The sequence below is a fragment of the Camellia sinensis genome, chromosome 12 (genome assembly GCF_055761805.1).
Source record: "Camellia sinensis isolate YWXY chromosome 12, ASM5576180v1, whole genome shotgun sequence".
NCBI lineage: Eukaryota > Viridiplantae > Streptophyta > Magnoliopsida > Ericales > Theaceae > Camellia > Camellia sinensis.
This window is the reverse complement of record NC_138972.1, coordinates 98,549,855-98,569,451: the sequence shown is the minus strand read 5'-3', so window position 1 is coordinate 98,569,451 and position 19,597 is coordinate 98,549,855. Positions and strand designations below refer to the sequence as shown.

The following is a 19,597-nucleotide window of genomic DNA, read 5'->3' as shown; positions in this document are numbered from 1 at the left end:
TTTTATAATTTTTTATTACACATTTTTCCATAAAAAGTCAAAAAGTTAACCCAAACATCCATATTTTCAACCTCAATTTTTTAGTCCAAAAAGACAAAAAGTGCACTTATTTAGGACACGCCAAACAAGCCCTTAATATAAATATAATAAATTTTATTATTAAAATCAAATACAATAATGAAAGGTACAATATAACATATACTTTATTCCCATATAAAAATTACTCACTCAAGCAATAAACATATTAGAGAGAGAGAAAGGGAAAGTGTGATCTCTCTCTGCCCCCTTCCTTTAAATTCCAAAACTACTTTATCTGGGTTTTGTTGAATTGTTAGTAGGGCTTTGAATTTGGAGGACAACCCCATTTTCTGTTGTGTGTGTAGAGAGAGAGAGAGAGACAGAGAGAGTGTGTGTGTGTGTGTGATGGAGGGGGGTAAGAGAGCAGAGGAGGAGGCAGGACCATCTTGTGGTGGGTGTTGTTCCGATGAAAATCAAGAAATGAAGCCATTTGAATCATCATCAATTCATCAGAAACCACTAGTGGATGTCTGTCCTGCTGCTGCTGCTGATGATGATGATGACTATGCAGATAATGATGATGATGTGGATGATGATGATGACGATCATCGTCAAGATGGGGGGACTATTGGTGAATTTGTTCCTGGCCCTCTCCTTCCTCTCAAACTCCAGATTGACAAAGACAAGGTTAATTTATTTCTTCTTCTTCCATATAATGATCAATGCCATTCTTTTTAATACACTTTATTCCTCTCATGATTGATTTTAGGTTGTGCACTTTACCCATTATTTTATTGATTATCTGATAGATAGATAGATAGATAGATAGATAGATAAAATACTTTAGGTTTATGACTTTTCTTGGACTCTTTTGCTTTGAAATGGGTTCTTCTTCCTCCATACATTGTGATTTTGCCTTAGTTTAGGTCTTGTTTTGGGAGAACCATGGTGTGTCACTGACTATTTTGGGGGTAAAGATTTAAACTTCAGTGACATCATATAAAAGGTGTTGATGACTCGTGGAAATGAACACATTATTTAAAGAAAAATTGAAACTTTTCTTGCTCATCAATTTTAGGATTTCTTAGAGTTTATTCTTTCCCTCTTCCATTGTGCTTCTGTTTTTGTTTTCATTTTCTAGAAAACAAAAACTTGTTTGGCAAAGTGTTTCAGGGCAAAATTTCTGAAAACAACCCGCATTTTAAGAAACACCAAAAAGTTATAACCAAACAAACACTTGTTTCTAATGTCTGTTTACATTCTAGAATGTGCTTTTATTTATTCAAATGATGTGGAAACTAAAACAGGATAGTTGCATTTCCATTCGGTATCAAAAAGTGCTCCTATAGATAAAATTGTTAGGGTTATTATTCATATTTATTTTATGATGATTCAACTTTGCTTTTCAGGATGATGAGAGTTTAAGAAGGTGGAAAGAGAAGCTGCTCGGTTGTGTGGAAGAAGACTTAAATGGTTTGATAATACCTTATAACATTGTTTGAGATCTCAATTTGATCTGTTTTCATTTCATGATTGTGTTTTTCTCTGTTTTGTTTAGAACAAATGGAACCTGAAGTTATATTCCACTCCATAGGAATCATATCCGATGATTTTGGGGAAATTAGTACCCCAATACCTGTTGATGAAACTAAGGATGGCCGAGTCCTCTTTACTCTCAAGGAAGGATCCGAGTATCGGCTCAAATTGGCATTCACTGTTCTGCACAACATTGTCTCCGGCTTGATGTACACAAACACAGTGTGGAAGGGAGGACTCCGAGGTTGAAAACCTACTCTGTCCATTTCATTTAGAATTAACAAATATAATATGTGGTAGTTAAATTGTTGAGATTTCGTTAACCTCATTGCAATTTCATTCAAAACTTAAAAAGTGACAGCAAAAATTTACCCAAGTGTAGGATACTATCATGCTAGGTTTGTGCCAATCAATTTCTGATTAAAAAAAAAAAGCATAATGTAGAGTTATCCTGACTGACCGAACAATGTGACAGATTATTGTAGTGTATGACCTATACTTTCTTTTCTTTTCTTTCACAAAAATTCAGATTCAATTCAACTGATGCTTATGCTTTAAGAATTTCGGCCAACATGGTTTCAGTTCGTGGAAGTTCATGCCAAATCTTGGTAGATTAGTCACTTATTTATGGTTACAGTAGTAATGTAGGGTTTGCTTTGCAAAGCTACTTCAACACAAGCTATGATTCTTTTTTCTTTTGTACCCTTTATGTGTTCCTGTACTAAGCCATTTTACTAATTCTATGTTATTAATTCACAAGTTATTTGACTTGTTTTCAGTTATCAAAAAAAGAATGAATTTACTATTTAATTTGGTTGCATGCCCATGAAGAAATCAACATATTAGATCCCACCATGGTCTTGTAGACAAACCTGAGGTTTTTGTTGGTTTTCATTCTTACAGTGATGGGTATTTGAATGGTGAAGTTTTACATGTGATGGTGCTTATGTAAAAATCACAGAACACTCATATTTCTCAAACTTCAATCCATGTTTTATTCTTTGCTCATTTTCATTGCTTCTTTCTTTTTTCTTTTTTTAATTTGAGTGACAGTTGATCAAAGTAAAGGAATGTTGGGTACTTTTGCTCCTCAGCGAGAACCATATGTACATACCTTAGACGAGGATACTGCTCCATCTGGTGTGCTTGCAAGGGGAACCTACACTGCAAACCTCAAGGTGTGTGCAATTACACAATCTGAATACCTGCCTTTGATGTGCTTTTTCATGCTTATTTGAAAAAATATGATATTTTACTTCACCCCACCCCCACACCACACGAGTGCGTGCGCGCATACACACACAAACACAAAAGCACACAAATTCGAGAGGATAGAGACTGTTAGCAAAAGTTATAGGAAGGAAAATATTTTAGAGAAAGTCCATTTAAATGGGAACAACTCAAAATAATTTCACTTTCACAAAGGTACAAGTGAGCTTGTACCCTCCGGTGCAAGTGAAAGCTATGGCATGGGACATGGTTCTCACTTGCTCCAACTCGCACATCCATGAATATAATTACTTTGAGTTGTTCCCACTTAATGCAGTTTCCCCCATCTTATATGTACTTTTTTGAGCAAGCCTAGAAAGCTATATAAAATTAAATTTGCACATGAACTGCAATCTGAACGCCATTTTACAAGTTTTTTTAGCAAGCCAGTTCCACTTGTAAAACGAAATTAGATGGAAGTCTATGCGAAATCTGGTTGTATTGTATAGATGAAGTTTTTTCTTTTCTTTCCTTCTGTACTCTCTTTTCTTCTTTTCCTCTTGATTCTTTTACATTCTAAGATTGAAGTGTTCCAATTTCCTGCTATATTTTTTTGTTTGGAGGTCCAAAACAGTTTCCTCAACACACCGTAACTAACACTTGAAATGCCTACTTTTTTTTGTGGGTAAACTACACCTACTCCCCTTTGGGATTTGGCTTTAGTATAGATACCTCTGTGACATTCTGTAAATTACATTTCCCTCCGTAAAATTTATAATCTCATTACAATTTACCCCCTTGGTTAACTAACCGTTCGGTTAGCTAACACCATTTGCTGACATTATCAATTAATTTGTTTGATGGATTGTGACAGTGGCACCAACAACCTGGGCCCTTTCTTCAAAATCAACTATCTTTACATTGCATTTATCTCTCTATCTAATTTGTTTGTCATAGGCAGCGTGGTTTTTTTACTTTATTTTGCTTGATTTTTATTAGTAGGGTTGGAGGGTTTTTGTGTCCCTCTCATATTTGATGAAATGCTTTAGAGAGCGTCAACCAAAGTTGTCAGTGGTGAAGGGGGGAGAGATGGGCTGTGAAGTGAGGGTGGGTGGAGAAGAAACTCTATGCCCTGTCCATCTCAAGGAGGTGACAAGTCATTTTAATTTTTCTGTTAAGGGGGGTTAACTAACAAACTCTGACATGGGGGTCATTATAATTTCCAGAACGTCAGGGAGGTATCTTTATTAAAGCCAAACTTCAAGGGGCGTAGATATAATTTACACCCTCCCCCCCCCCCCCTTCTTTTTTTTTAAATGAGATTTAATTATAGCAGCTAACAACCCACTATCTTTTCTCTCGTCTCAGACTTGACATTTCTTCTCATTCATCGATGGTTTGTGCAGTTTGAAGATGATGACAGAAGATGTCATATGGAGCTCAAATATTCCTTTGAAATAAAAAAGAGCGGCTAGTCTCAGCCTTGAATTTTTTCGGAAGAATGTTTTCTTTGCCTTCTGCAGTATTCTTCTTCGCTCCCTTTTTGTTTCCTTCTCTCTATGAACTGCACAACATGTTTGCGAAGTGTTTTTGAGGTGTGGAAAAACAAAAAATAGAGTTGTGGGTGTGTATGTGTGTGTGTTTTTTTTTATGTTGAACCTTGAATATTATATACTTAATGATACATGGTTCAGTCAGTTGCTACTAATTATTGAGCAAACAAGAATCGCATGCTATAGGAATCTGTGATTAGGGAAAAGCCAACCATGATACTTCCATGTCCCTTTTTTAAAATTGTTGGTGGGTTGAAGGGAGCAATGCTGAAACTAGATGAATTTTGAGTTTTAAAAACAGGAGATCATGGGGATTCTTTAATAGCTGCTGGGAAGATTTCTTTCAAGAACACTTGTTGTTAGAACCTTCATCATTATCACTGCCATAAAAGTAAGCATCACAATCACGGGCATCGAAGAACTTATGACCCATGAGAATATCTTGAACGAAGTAGATAGGGGCTCCAGAAGCTTGAAAAGAACAAATTGAAATCTGTGAAGTGGCAATGGAGTTCCACTAGTATGAAAACATCACTCTTATATTCACAAATTTTCCTCCTCTTCTGATCATCTTCTTCAAGAACGAGCTCAAAAGCAGGTTTTTGTATGTAGGTAAGATTTACAACTCATATTCCAATCATCGCCGTGATAGAAAATGCTCGAAGATATTTTGTGCGACTGATGCAGTTGGGGCTAGTATCTGATTCACTAAACCCGGTACATTGGTATGACATGAACTTCCTAGTCTTGGCAAGCAATAAAAGGATTGTTTGTGTCTTGCAGCAAGCTTGGTTTTTGAATATTAATTTGTGTTGGTTGAAGGATAGCAAGGGCATGCTGTTTGATGAGGGGCACTGTGCTGTGAGGTAGTGTTCATGCTGAGGTCATGCTAGACTATAAATAAAAATATGTAAATGTTTTCAATTAGGAGGTAAATATGATAGATAAAAAAAAAATTAAAAAAAAAAATATGTATATGTTTTCAATAAGATTGGTGTTTGGCAAGTTGGGTTTGGGAGATTTTTTGGCTAAAAACCATAAAAAGACAAAATATACTAAAACAGTTAGTAAGACAAAATATCACATTAAATTCATAATCATTTTTTTTTTTTTTTACAAACATACATCCAATTACAAAAAAAATAACTATTTTTCTAAATACAAAAAAATTTAACTTATTAAAATAATCAAAAACTAAAATAATTAACATCTCAAACGAGCAATGTACCTATGTTGATGTGTAAGATAAAAATATATTTTTTTAAATATATAAAAATATGTTTTTTTAACTTGTATAGTCATTTTATATCGACTATAATATTTCATTCTTACAATCAAGTAAAACTCGGTGAAATTTTCATTTTTTTGGGTGTATGATATTAGGTTCAATATTTTGGTGATTAAGACATGATTAATGAAATTGATGGATGAAAAAGACAAATTATTATTTTGAAAGTTTTCCATTTTATTTTTATTACATTGTCACCTAACTTGACCGGCAGCTAAAAAATTTGGAGTGTTTTGAAAAAATGATTAAAAGTTTACTTTTGATTTTTAATCAAGCTTTTTGACTTTTTTAGAAAGTCATTTGGAAAGTTGATAAAAAATTGCTTTTTTGCTTTGTTGCTTAATATGGTTAATGAAATTGATTGATGAAAAAGACAAATTATTATTATGAAAGTTTTCTATTTTATTTTTATCACATTGTCACCTAACTTGACCAGTAGCTAAAAAATTTGGAGTGTTTTAAAAAAATGATTAAAAGTTAAGTTTTGATTTTTAATCAAGCTTTTTGACTTTTTTAGAAAGTCATTTGAAAAGTTGATAAAAAAACTATTTTTTTGCTTTGTTGCTTAATATTTGTTTATACAGTCACATCACAATCAAATGACCAAAAAAACCCCACCCAATTTAGGAAATTTACATTTTTATATATGTGGCTCATTTTACAACTGAAGGATATAACTGTAATTTCACAAGTAACTTTTAACCACCTTTCCAAATGATTTTGATGCAAAAAAACGTAAACTTTTAACTTTTTACCCAAGCTGCAAAACGCAACTTTTATCTTTTGTTCCCAAATGACACCTTTGTTAACATGGAAAAAATTATCAGAGATGGTAAGCAGGCAAGTGATGACTGTCAACGACAGCAGGTGGTAGCTACGGTCGGCGGCTGGCTGCCAAAGCCATATATGAAATTTATGATTTAGTTACAAATTATTATAATGTTCACAAAAGGTGCACCGGACGATTCTTTATGATTATGTTATGAAAATTGTAATTTTGTTAAGCAGTTTCAATGGTGACCAAATTTAAATACTTTCTATAGTAATAAAAGTAAAGACATTTTGTGCTTCATATTACAAATTTCAATAATGCTTCGCGTCCCAAATATTGTGCACAATTTTCTCAGGTCACTACCAGAATGAACTCGTGTTTCTCGGTTTTTCCTAATCAAAGTCAATACTTATAAGCAACTACTCTAAATCAACAACCAATACAAACTCAATTCACCACATCGATAAGAAAGATTAAGATTTGTTTATCAAGAAGAAACATAAGGTTGCTGCTACATTCACGAAATTGCCTGATATTATGAAGTTCCAAGTCCAAAGTTTTGTCACATAAACAAGCATAAGTAGTCATCACCACACCACCTAATAAATACAGCCATAGAATAAGAAAGCTCAACTTCTTTTCTACCCATAGACCAACATATGTAGCCTAAGGTTTTCACCGCATATTCTCACGACGCCTGACATAACGGGTCCGGTCATTGTATCTTGGTCTGTCTTGAGCTCTTTGGGGCACTGGTTCCACCCTCCTCTGTCTTTCGGGAGACCTTTTGACAATCTCACCATTCACAAACAGCTCAGCTGTAAATCATGAAAATAACAATAGTCAAAATGGCCCAATTATTTGGTAGCAACAACATTTCTAAGATAAGGCTGAATATTAGGCGCTGAGAGATCATGAAACCTGAAGTTAAAACCAGTTGAAGCAAATGACAAACAATAATGAAACTTTACATCAATCGAGCAAACAAAGGAGTTAAAAGTAGAACTTCCCCCAAAGGCCTAAACATTTCCAAGTGTGTGTATAGTTCTATCCTGACTCCTTAGCTTTTGTTTCCCAATAAGAACTTAGATTGTATATCCAAAACAAAACAGCAGCAGCAGAAGCAATGAATACAATATTGAGAAGTTACAGCTAAAACAGCTGACAATATGGGCTTGGTAAGAAGTCCATTAGCACTCAAAACTATTCATCGACTTTAAAAGGCTATTTGCTCTGCCAAGATAGGCTTGGTAAACCAAGCATGACATCTGCACAAGTGCAGTGAAGTAGCTATTTAACAAGACTGCATACCGTGACATATGTGAAATCCAATGTTTTTTGACACAAATACAAGATGCATCTAAAAGCTACTATGACAGCACGTAGGCCTCGAGGAAAAAATGCAATTGAAATTTTGTGTGTTTCATCATTATTGATCTTCAACTAAATTGAGTTTAAGAAGGCCATAAAATTTAAGAGACATTTGATATAAGTCCATTAGCATTCAAAGCTATTCATTGCCCTTTCAGGCTCTTTGCTCTGCCAAGATGGACTTTGTAACAAAACCGCATACCCAGCTGCATATGACATTCAATGTTTCTTAAAATGGTGGTACAAGAAGAAGTTCCTAAAAGGTCATAAATCATAATGCAGCATGTAGGCCTCAAGGCAAAATGCTAATGCAAATTTTTGTGTTTTGTCTTTACTGATCAGCAACTCCTTTGAGTTTTTAAGAAGCCCAGAACACAGAAGAAAGACTTTGATGAAAGACCAGTAGCATTCAAATCTCCGTTTGCCTTTCAAGGTTCTTTGCTTTGCCATGATGAACTTCAGGTAATCCGATATGACACTGTATTATCCAACTGAAATGGCTGACAATCCAATATGACATTGGCACGCCAAAATGGCTGACAAGCTATATGAGGAATGCATAATTCACATAGCCTACTGAGGAAGTGTCTCAAAGTTCATAAGACAACACCAAAGGCTCGGACACTCTTGCTCTGTCTACTGCTTTCGACATGGTAAAGAAGTAAACAATAAATATAACTTCAAAAGTATATTACATTATCAAAACACGAAAACCTTTTTTTATCTTGTTTTTTATGCGTACTGGCCATTTAAATCTGCTACTTCAAAAGTTAACACAGTCAACAAGTTAAAAGTTGTCATGTGCAGATGTTAGGAGAAATGGCCGTGGGCATTCGTTCCTGTTTCAAAGAGGGATGGACAAAAGGAAGCTTTAAAATTTTATAAAACAAAAACAAACAAAAAATTTCAGAAATATAAAAAAGTTATGCAAATGTCAAAACTATAACTTGTTAAGCTTACTGCGTTGTCAAGGCATCCTTTGTTTTCAAATTTCAAGTAACAAGTATGAGTAGCATTGAACCACATTTTTGCCACAAATATGTAAGCCAGACATGATATTTGTACATTACGTATGATGTGTGCACAAAGCTCCTAATTAGATATTACAAGTAAAAACTATTGCAGACATGTTGACACAAACACAGACATGACTCAATGGAATTGCCATAAACCATATACTAACAGAAGCTGAACACGTGTGAAATGTAAACCGTAAAAAATACTGTCTTTTATCTCTCTCTTATATAAATGGCAAAAGACAGTATTTTTTATGGGGAGCTGCTAAATGGCCCCACACAATTTCTTTGGACCACCCACTTCTTTGGAACCCCACCCACCAAAATTGCTCCCCCACTTTTGTTCTTTGAGCACCCACCAAAATCCCAACTTTGCCCTTTCTTTGAACCCCCACCCTGCGACTCTTACGGTTATTAAAACCAGATGTTAATTTGTTATGGGAAATGTGTTTGTCTTGGACTAATTTGGAAACTATAAAAACATTACACAACCTCAGTTTCTGTTCATACCGAAGGGGGGGCTCACATTATAATATAGTATAGATATCAACCAAACAACCAACCAACCAAAAAATATAAATAGATAAATTTGGCATTAGCACACGATAATTTATAATCAGAAACACAAAGCATCTCAAAACAGCACATAAATGTCTATAAGGCATACCACCATAATCCTTGTTCTCTGGATCAACATAAGAATCAGGAAGGACAAAAAGAACACCAGGCAGACCTGTAATAAATAAAACATGTAACCGTTCAACATAGAAGCAACCCTTATCACATATTTGGAAATATGCATAGATTATAGATATGAAGTAACACATACTTATAAACATGAATAGTAACACAAACCTTCGAGCTTATTAGATGTCTCCTCATCAATTTCGCATCCAAAACCAAAGTACCTCTCACAGGACACATTGTAAATTTTTTGCTTTGCTTCCTCTTCACTGGTACATAATAATAACAAACAAATATATCATTTCAGAATTAGAGATGCAATTGTCTCTAGTAATTCCACCACCCAGATGAAAATGACCAAATACGGAGACCGCATAATTAAATAACAATATCTTCCAATCATAGATAATAAACCATTGATGAGTAATATGGGCACTAAAACAACTCATAAAACCCAAATCATGGCCTCAATTTGATTTTTTTTGATTTTATTTAATCCTAATTTCAGGAAAGATAATTATGGTACTACTATCCAGCTAATGGTTCAGACTCTCCTAAATGAATTGTAATCTCTCATCTAAATGAAAAACTAAAAATGTGATTGTGTTTTCTCACTACGATGTTTAGAGGGCTAAGAAAGCAAAGCATGTAAGAAAGGAATATGAATGAGATTTGTCCTTTTTCCCCCCTTTATGAGCAGTCTCGGTATTACAAATATTTTATAAATTATAACCAATTGGAGCTTCTATTTACAACCAGTAAATTTCTCATTATACCAATAATATGCATCAAAGTACTTGTACATTCTCACTCTGTTTTTTTGGGAGGAAAACATTTTCCAATGAAAAACATTTTCTACGGAAAACTTGGAACAAAATATTTTGTAGTGGTGGTGAAACAAAGGTGGAGGTAGTGGCATGGTGGGGGTGATGGCGACCGTGCCCGTGGTGATGGTGATGTGGTGGTGGAGGTGACAGTAGTGGTGGTAGTGTGGTGATAGTGATAAAATTTTAGCTTTAAAAATATTTTCTGCCTAAATAAACTTATTTTCCATTGACCATGAAAAAAATTATCTGTTGACTTTCGTTTTCCATCATAACAAACATTTTCCACGCCCAAACATATGGAGCGTATGTAGAAAGTCTTGCACAAATTGGCGTAATGAGATATAAATCTCACCATTTTTAGTGAGAAATGAAATAGGCAAAAAATAAGAGAGTTACACTATGTTTGGGAATCTACGAGAGAAAAGAAAAGAAAAGAAATGATTATTTAAGTTATAAAAAAAAATAATTGTGATTTCTCTCATTCTTCTCTGGATAAGTAAGAAATAAAAGAAAATAAAACAAATAATTATGATTTCCCTCTTTCTTGTTTGGTTAGATTTCATAAAAGAAAAGAAAAAAAAAATATTTTTTATATTATATTACTAAATAAACCTTTTTATGGGTGTCAATCATTTTATTTCTTTTATTTTTACAGGGACAATTAATATTATGAAAATATAAGAATCTAGCGATTTCTTTTCTCTCCTGATCTCTCTACTTTTGGAAAGATTGAAAATAAAAGTCATAAGAGAAATGGATTTCATTTCTCCCCATTTCTTTCCACTTAATTTATCCAAACAAGTAAGTAAGAGAAATATGTATCTCTCCATTTTTTTTTTCTCTCCAAACCACTCAATCCAAACAGAACTCACCAGTGCCTACCATTTTCCATTATTTCTCACCTAATTTACAAACTAAATAAGAAAGAATTCTTACCAAATCACCCCATCCAAACAGAATGTAAATTCCAAAAACATTTTAACAATCTAACAGCATTAATAATAAGATAACAACAAACTCCATATATATACATATCTTTACATATATTGATACAAATATACATATATGCAGAGGGAAATTACCTTCCAAGGACCTTGGCTAGGGTTTGGATGTAGCAATCGATCATCTGCTGTTTGGTTGCGCCTTCACCACCAGGCTTGTCCATGACGATAAGCCAGTGCTCGTAATCGCATCCAGGGAACAGCGGAGCCATCTCCGTCGGCGGTCGGTCGCTGAAGTTCGAACCGGAGTTGAGCGGCGAATAGCTCGACCCTCCAGACCGGTTCACCCTGCACCTGACCAGGTTCAGCCGAGCCGCGCCGGGAACAACCATCCGGAGTGAGTGAGAGAGAACGGAGGTGGACCGTGCGGGCCGAACGAAGCCCGGGAGAGGTGGAGCTCTGGCTATGGAAGATGTGGATGAGAGAAGGCGTTTGGAGACGAAGAGAGATGAGAATCGGACGGCCATGATTGAACGGCACACTGTTGTCGCCATGGCTGAAGTGATGGAGCAGGAAGAGGGAGGAAATAGAGAGTTGTAAGCTGATGAAGGCGGATAGTATTGAGGAAATTGCTTGTTCTCTAGGGTTCAAGTCACTCTGTAGGATAAATTATTGTAAAATTATTTATTTAGTTTTTTTGTTTGTTATATAAATTAAAATTTATTTAGGATTATTTAAAATAATTTAAATAATTATATTTTTTGCCTTTTATAAAATGATATAAAAAAATTTTAAAAAATTTTGAAAAAAATATATGATGTAATGAAAAAATATATATATATATATATAAAAAGATAGATTATTTAGGAAATACCAAATCAAAGTCACTAAATTATTATTGCAAAAAATGAAAATATGAAATATAAGTAGATACGGATACGGGACGGTTTTGATTTGATTTGTATTAATCCGTCCTTGATTCGTATCATATTGGGGGCAGGTAAATTAGAGGTGGTGGGGCAGAGCCAAGGGTCTCTTCTTGCAGTTTCGTACTTGTATTTGTCTTTATAGATTTTCGGGTCTATTTTTAGGCCTAATTTTAATAATTCAAATCGTTCATATTTTATGATTTATTCAGTATATCATACCTGTAAAAAATCAAGTTGATCAGATATCAGAAAACATATGTTCGGAAAACTGTTTATTAAATTCTTTAAAAAATAGTTTTTAGTTTAATTTTTCGAACACATACTTTCTGATATCTGATCAACTTTATTTTTTACAGGTATGATATACTGAATAAATCATAAAATATGAACGGTTCGGATTATCAAAATTGGGCCTAAAAGTAGACCCGAAGGCCTGCAAGGATGAGCGCAAGTACAAGAGCGGCAAGGAGAGGATCCTCGTTCGGTGGGGGCAAGTCGAAAGATGGACTAAATTTTGTAAATGACTGGTTTGGCGAGTTTAAAATAATTTAAAAAATTATAAAATTATATAAAAAATAAAAAAGTCATTATTATTTATAAATAAAAAATATTAAAAAAATATTTTGTCTATTTTTATAATACACTTTTTTGGGTAAAAAAAAATTACATATGTAAAGTCACAAAGTTTGATGGTAATGTTAGGTCCTTGGAGGCCTACTAAGGATTCTGTTTTGATAATCCGAACCGTTTAATATGTAAAACAAGTCGAGTAATATATTCCTATAAGAAATCATATTAATCGGATATCGTTAAGTATATGATCAAATTAGTTTTGTATAAACCAAATGGATGGTGTAATAGTTAACTATTGAAAAAAACTAATCCGATCATATAGCTATCGATATCCGATCAACTTGATTTTTTACAAGCATATAATACTCGATGAGTTGTACATATTGAACGGTTCAGATTATTAAAATGGGGCCTGTGATGGCCCCCACAGGCCGACCATCGTTGTCTAAATAATTTACCCTGAAATAGGCAATTATTTTATAGGTAAGACATACTGGGGCAGCAGTGCAGCCGTACAACCACTCGTCTTTTTTCCACTATACATTTTATTTATACAATTTTTTATTACAATTTTTTTCACAAAAAGTTAACACAAACATCCAGCTTTTTTTCCTCAACTTTTTAGTTCAAAATAACAAAAAAATGCAATTATTTAGAACACCTCAAACAACTCTATTATATAAGGGAAATGAGTTTTCTAATCTATAAGTTTTGTGAGAGTTTTAATATTTTAATCTTAATTTTTTAATTTTTTGATTTAAAAAAAAAAAAGATTCAGCATTTATTAATTTCTCTCAACCCACTAATTTTTTTGACTTCTCTCATAATTACTGCAACATGCTTTTCAATTTCTCTCCTACACTATGATTACACACAAAAATAAAGAAGATAAGAATTTATCTATAGATCTTAAAGAGATATAACAACATCTAAATTAAAATTATGATTTAGTAACATAATTTTTTTTTTTTTATGTATATGTATCAAAATTTTAAATCACTTCATGAGACAAATTAATCAATTTTTTGAAATTATTGATTTTTTAATTTATAAAAATAAATTAAAAAAACTATTGACTTATTTATTTATTTAATAACAAAAATATTTTAGAATCTCTTCATGCTAATCTCTCTCGCTGATTTCCAAAAAAAAAAAGTATTATAACTTGCCTTCTTTCTCTCTTTCCCAAAAAATAAGATAATATTGTTCATGAAAATTGTAGATATCTATCTATATCTTATATATTACATTATAACATAAAATAAAAAATAAAATAAAAACTAAAAATTAGATATACAAATAAATAAAATTAATAAATTTGATTTTTATTTATTCAGTTAAAATATTTCTTTTGCATCTCAATATCTAATTTTCAATTTTAAAAATCTTTACAATTTATCTAAACAAATCTAATTTGAAAATATCTCCCATCATTATACTTTAAATCAATAAAACTCACATGTCTATCACATATCTAACATACATCATAACTTACCTAAATAATAATAATTAAAAACAAATAGAAATCACAAATAAATTAAATTTTTTAAAAAATAGAAACCCACGGCTCCATCTTAAATAATTTTTTTTTTTAAAAAAAAACCAAATAGAAACCACACAAAAATATTTATAAAAAAAAAAGATAAGAATTTAGATATGGATCTAAAAAAAATATGACAATATCTAAATTTGAATTATGATTTAGTAATATAATTATCTATTTTTCTGATGTTATAGCGATCCCGAGTTTCCCTCCGTTGTTTATTGTATTCCGTACTCGGTTCCGTGGATGATTGTTGTTGTCTATATCGCGTTTTTGTCATTTAACTCTTTGTATTTGAGTTTTAGGTTATGGTGGGCAGGTTTGAAACATGTTGGTTATGTTTAGAAACAAATAGCTTATGCCCAGATTTTGGCCTTCCCGCTCGAGCGGGGCATTTCACGCTCGAGCGGCTAGTTTGACGCTCGAGCGGGATTCTTCAGCCTTCAGCATTTTTTCCCTACAGGTCATCGGACGCTCGAGCGTCCACTTTCACGCTCGAGCGGGGACCTTCGTCTGCAGAACTTCTGGAAGTGTGCATTCCACGCTCAAGCAGTGCTTTTCACGCTCGAACGGGAGTCCATGTCTGACGCTCGAGCGGGGCGTCCCACGCTCGAGTGGACTGTAATGTATTTCAGTCCGTGGTGAAGCCATTTTGAATCACTTTTTTGGCCCTCTCTCTCTCTAAAGCATTCCAAAACCCTAGGTTGAAAGCTTCTCACTCTAGAATACCCTCTCTCTCTATATTTTGATCTTGATTAAGTGAGACCCAACCTTTGTGTCTTCATTAAAGTGTTGGGGCTTCTCAAGACCTCCATTTTGATCCAAAAAGTTGTGGGTTTGGAGCACCTTCGAGTTTATTCATCATCTCCTTTGGATCTCTTCACTTGAAGTAGGGATAACCTACTCCTCTCTATGAGTTTTGAAATAAATGTTGGGTATTTAGCATAAATGGTGAGTTATGGAAATTTTTTGAAGTTAGGGTTTTGAGATTGAAATTATAAATGAGGGGTTTGTTAATGTGGAGTTCCATGTGTGTATGAGACCTTAGAAAATGGGGTTATTGGTATAGAATTGATGAAATTGAACCTCAGGGTTGATATTTGAAAAAGTGAGAAAATGCCCTAATTATGTTTGAATAATTAATTTGGGGAAATATGAAATTGAGTTGAAAATCATGAAATCGGAAAATTATGAGATTAAATGGTGTAGTTGGATTGATTAATCACTCACCTGTGAAAATGTTGACAATTTATCTGTTTGATGAATTTATTATTTGTTTAGAAATAATTGTTTTAGGCTATCGGTGAATTAAAACTAATCAATTGGGTATGCCATTGAATATGACGGTTGCATTAACATATTGAATATGTACCTGGATTGATCATTGTACATGATAAAGCTTTTAAATACATTGCATATATATCTTGTTTATGAGGAGATAGGGGATGTACTCCATGGTTTGAGAGAAGATAAGAGATGTATTCTCAAACCTATTTGAGAGGAGATAGGGGATGAACTCCGTTGATAACTAAGTTGGCCGGAGCGTTCAGGGTGAAGGTCCCAAAATCCTAATTACATTTGCATAACGTAGATAAATTGAAGTATTGAAATGTTAATAAAATGAGTTGTAGTCTCATTTGAAATTGAAGTATTGAAATGTTAATAAAATGAGTTATAGTCTCATTTGAAATTGAAGTGTTGAAGTGTTAATAATGTGAGTTGTAGTCTCATATTAATTAATCATGACCGAAGTATTGTTAACATGAGTTGTAGTCTCATTATAAACTGTCTGGATGAATAGAGAACTATATCTATGAATTAGTTTGGATAATGAAACGGAAAGGGATTGAAATATATTTGTGAATATGGATTGGTTATGAAAGAGATGTACGTTTGTTTATATGAGTTAAACATTTATCAAATACTAATATTTTAGTTATTGCTCATATTTAGTTTAACGTATCTCTACTGAGTTTTGGTTCACCCTGTATGGGATATCATTTTCAGGTACAGGTGAGGTGCCGCCTCCAAGGATGTAGCTTGGGAGGTTTAGAAGCTGACGACTTATTTTGTAGTTATTTTTGTATTACATGTAATTCAAACCAAAGGCTTAATATGTTTAGAGTTAGAATTCTCTTTTGTTGAACTCAAGTGTTGACTTGGAAAGTTGTAAGCCCGTAGGACATTTACTTTTGTTGTCAATATGTAATACTTTTGTACTAAATACTCTGATAAATAGAAATATGTTGTATTCTCTTATGTCTATGGATGTCATAAATGTTGGGTTTATATATATTATTTTGAGGGCGTTATAGATGTATATATATCAAAATTTTAAATCACTTAATGAGATAAATTAATTAATTTTCAAGTCTTATTTAAAGAATAATCTGATTAGTCGTCACAACTCCTAAACTTTGCGGGCACTAGCAGAGGAGCTAACAGATTAGGTTAGGTGAGGTTCAAATTGGTGGAGGTAACATTCTCTTACTCTATAAATTTATTTATTTTTAAATTTTATTTTTTACATGTGTGATTCTCTTTCTCTACTGTTGGTTTGATTTTGGTTTCGGTTTTAGTGAGGTTTATGTACTTGTTTATAGGTTTGCATTGTAGGAAAGAATTATCGGTGATTATGGTTGCAATCTAAATATCTATGTCCGTTCCATGCTAAGGATTTTGATCAGATTTTGTTTTCTTCAGTGAAAATCATAAAATTGAAATAAAAAAAATGGGTATCAAATTTTTTATTTTTTATTGGCATTTTATTTTATAAAAAATGTGAAAATTTATTGAGAATTCAAGATTTTACTATAACATTAGATTTTTGTATAATTAGGTAAATTTAAAACTTTTAAATATCATTATGCTTTTTATTTTTATCCCTTTCTATCCCATTAGACCATTCCGGCTACTTGTTAGTTTGTTAATTATAATTCAATTAATTGAAAATGAAAGCTTAATATAAATTTTCATATATATTATAGTTAATTTGTTACAACTATAGGTATATATAATAGCATAATATATATGAATAATCTCTAAATACAATTTTTATTTATTTATGTGATTAAAATAGTCGATCTTAATCGTATATAGAAGAGTTAGATTTTTTTTTATCTCTAAGAAATCCAATCTATTTTTTTTTTTTTAATTTTTAATTTTTTAAATTAAAACATCAATTTTTATGTCCATAAAACAAAACTGATAAACACATATCAAAAAGCTATACATATTTTTTTTTCTTTTTAATTTTTTTTCATTTTTTAATGTTTAGGATATTTACAAATGGAAAATGTTTGACACCTCAATTTTTTTTTATAATCCAACTTATAATGATGTAATCATAAGTGTCAATTTTTATATAAATATGAGAAGAGAGTTAATTAAATTATATATTTCAACCAACCACATACTCAAACATTGACTATTTCAAGTTGTTATTTTACTATAATTCTAATCAAGAGAATGTTCAACCCTTAATATTTTTTTTTATCAAATTGTAATTTGATAAAAATTTTAAAAAATGAAATGTTGAAAATATTGTTTTTCCAATCAAAATTGGTGAAAAGAAAAAAAAAATTGGGATAAGAATGAAAGTTATTTTAAAAATTAATAAAAATTTAATGAAAAAGTTAAAGTAATTCATATCAAATCAAAAAATTTAGTCAAATTTAAAATCAAATTAGATAAAAAAAAAATTAAACGAAAATGATGAAATTTTAAAAATATTTTGAAACATTCATTCATAAAGACTAGAAATTCGTATGTGTATTATATTCATATATTATTTTTAGTTATGAAATTGAAATCAAAAGAAATGTAACTTAAATTATTGGATTAATAATAGAAGTATCATATTAATTATTGTTAAATATCACTTCACTTCATATTTAATAATAAAATTATATATTTGTTTTAATTATAACTTTTAAATTTGTATATTTTCATACCAAGAAGAAATATGTCATAACTCAGTTAATCTCATTTAATCAGGTTTAACTTTTTTTAATACAAATTATCAAAATTACACTAAATATATTTATATATATTTTAATTTTTTTTAAACTAATAATTTAAAAAGTTATAAATATAAAAGTTAACTTATAAATTTCACATATATCGCAAGATAAAATATTAAATTATTTTAAAATAATTGTCATGATATATATATATATATATATTAATTTATAAAGTCTCGTGTATAGCACGGGTTGCACTAATTAAAAAATAATGATACAAACAAAAACTACAGATTATATGGATATTACAGATAATTATGATAAAACGGTTCAAATTTGGCGAGTATTTGATAAATGGTAGTAGTTTTTTTTTTTTGTTGGTGTGTTAGCTTCAAAATTATAAATAATACTCTAATTACAAAAATAAATAACAGAGTATTCTCTTAAGTCTTCGTTTGGAAAAAGTTAAAATATTTTTATTTTTTGATTATTTTAGCCTCGTTTGGTTTTTTGTTTTTAACTCTTTTAACTTTTATAAGAAAAAAATGTAATGATTATGATTTGGATGTGACATTTTATCTTATTAGTTTATGTAGTCAATTTTGTCTTTTGTGTTTTTTTAACCAAAAAGTCAAAACCAAAAATCGCTTAAATTAATTGAGATAGATTTATTATTTTGATTATAACTAATTCAAAAGTTTGTGATTTAAATTGATAAAATTTAAGTCGCTGTTTGACGTTGACTTTTTTAGTTGACTTTTTTTAGTTGAGACTTTTTTAACTTGTGATAAAAAAAGTTCGCTTGTTTGGTTTTTTTTGACTTTTGTAAGAAAAAAAAAATAATTATGATTTTAATGTAATATTTTATCTTATTGACTTATTTAACATATTTTGTCTTTTTATATTTTTTTAACCCAACTAAGTTTGCAAAAAATTCTAAAATTTTAAAGGAAAGTAGAGAATGAGAGAGAAAATGAAATAAGGCAGTAGAAAGAAAGGGGGTTTGGCCAAAACCCCTTGGCCCAACATTTTTGTGCAAAACTGACACTAGTTAATTGCATCTCGCAAAACACCATTCTTCATTAAAAATATTTTTGGTATTGGACACGTACAAGCGTTGGCAAGAGTGAAGCATCAGCAAGCACCGAAAAACTCCAACACAGATACATATGCCTTTGAAGAGCACCGGCGAGCACCGGAAAACCTCAACGATGGGTACAAATGCCTTTGAAGAGACATTCAAGGCTAAAAGTCGTTTTCTCAAAACAGATGCCATGGGTGGATAAATAGTTTATGGAGTTTGATGTATTGATAAGGTCATAGTCCTATTTATAACCCCCTATAACTGCAAAGAGCACTTTCAAAATGAGGCTTC

General features: G+C 31.8%; 2 protein-coding genes across 3 annotated transcripts; one reads left to right on the top strand and one right to left on the bottom strand.

Moving 5' to 3' along the window:
- The first annotated feature begins 129 nt into the window (after positions 1-129).
- On the top strand, positions 130-4,471 carry LOC114289287 (rho GDP-dissociation inhibitor 1). 2 transcript variants are annotated; one of them, XM_028232973.2, is made up of 5 exons: positions 130-705; positions 1,428-1,491; positions 1,577-1,798; positions 2,608-2,732; positions 4,170-4,471. In XM_028232973.2, the coding sequence occupies exons 1-5, from the start codon at positions 424-426 to the stop codon at positions 4,236-4,238; spliced, it is 762 nt and encodes a 253-aa protein (XP_028088774.2). In that variant the 5' UTR covers positions 130-423; the 3' UTR covers positions 4,239-4,471. The 2 variants fall into 2 exon arrangements, with proteins under 2 accessions (XP_028088774.2, XP_028088772.2); XM_028232971.2 differs by having other exon boundaries at positions 4,132-4,471.
- Positions 4,472-6,838: 2,367 nt separating this feature from the next.
- Positions 6,839-12,153, bottom strand: LOC114289286 (multiple organellar RNA editing factor 2, chloroplastic). The gene is made up of 4 exons (XM_028232970.2): positions 11,357-12,153; positions 9,619-9,716; positions 9,431-9,496; positions 6,839-7,194 (listed from the first exon to the last, which is right to left on the bottom strand). The coding sequence occupies exons 1-4, from the start codon at positions 11,767-11,769 to the stop codon at positions 7,052-7,054; spliced, it is 720 nt and encodes a 239-aa protein (XP_028088771.2). The 5' UTR covers positions 11,770-12,153; the 3' UTR covers positions 6,839-7,051.
- Between the last annotated feature and the right edge of the window lie 7,444 nt (positions 12,154-19,597).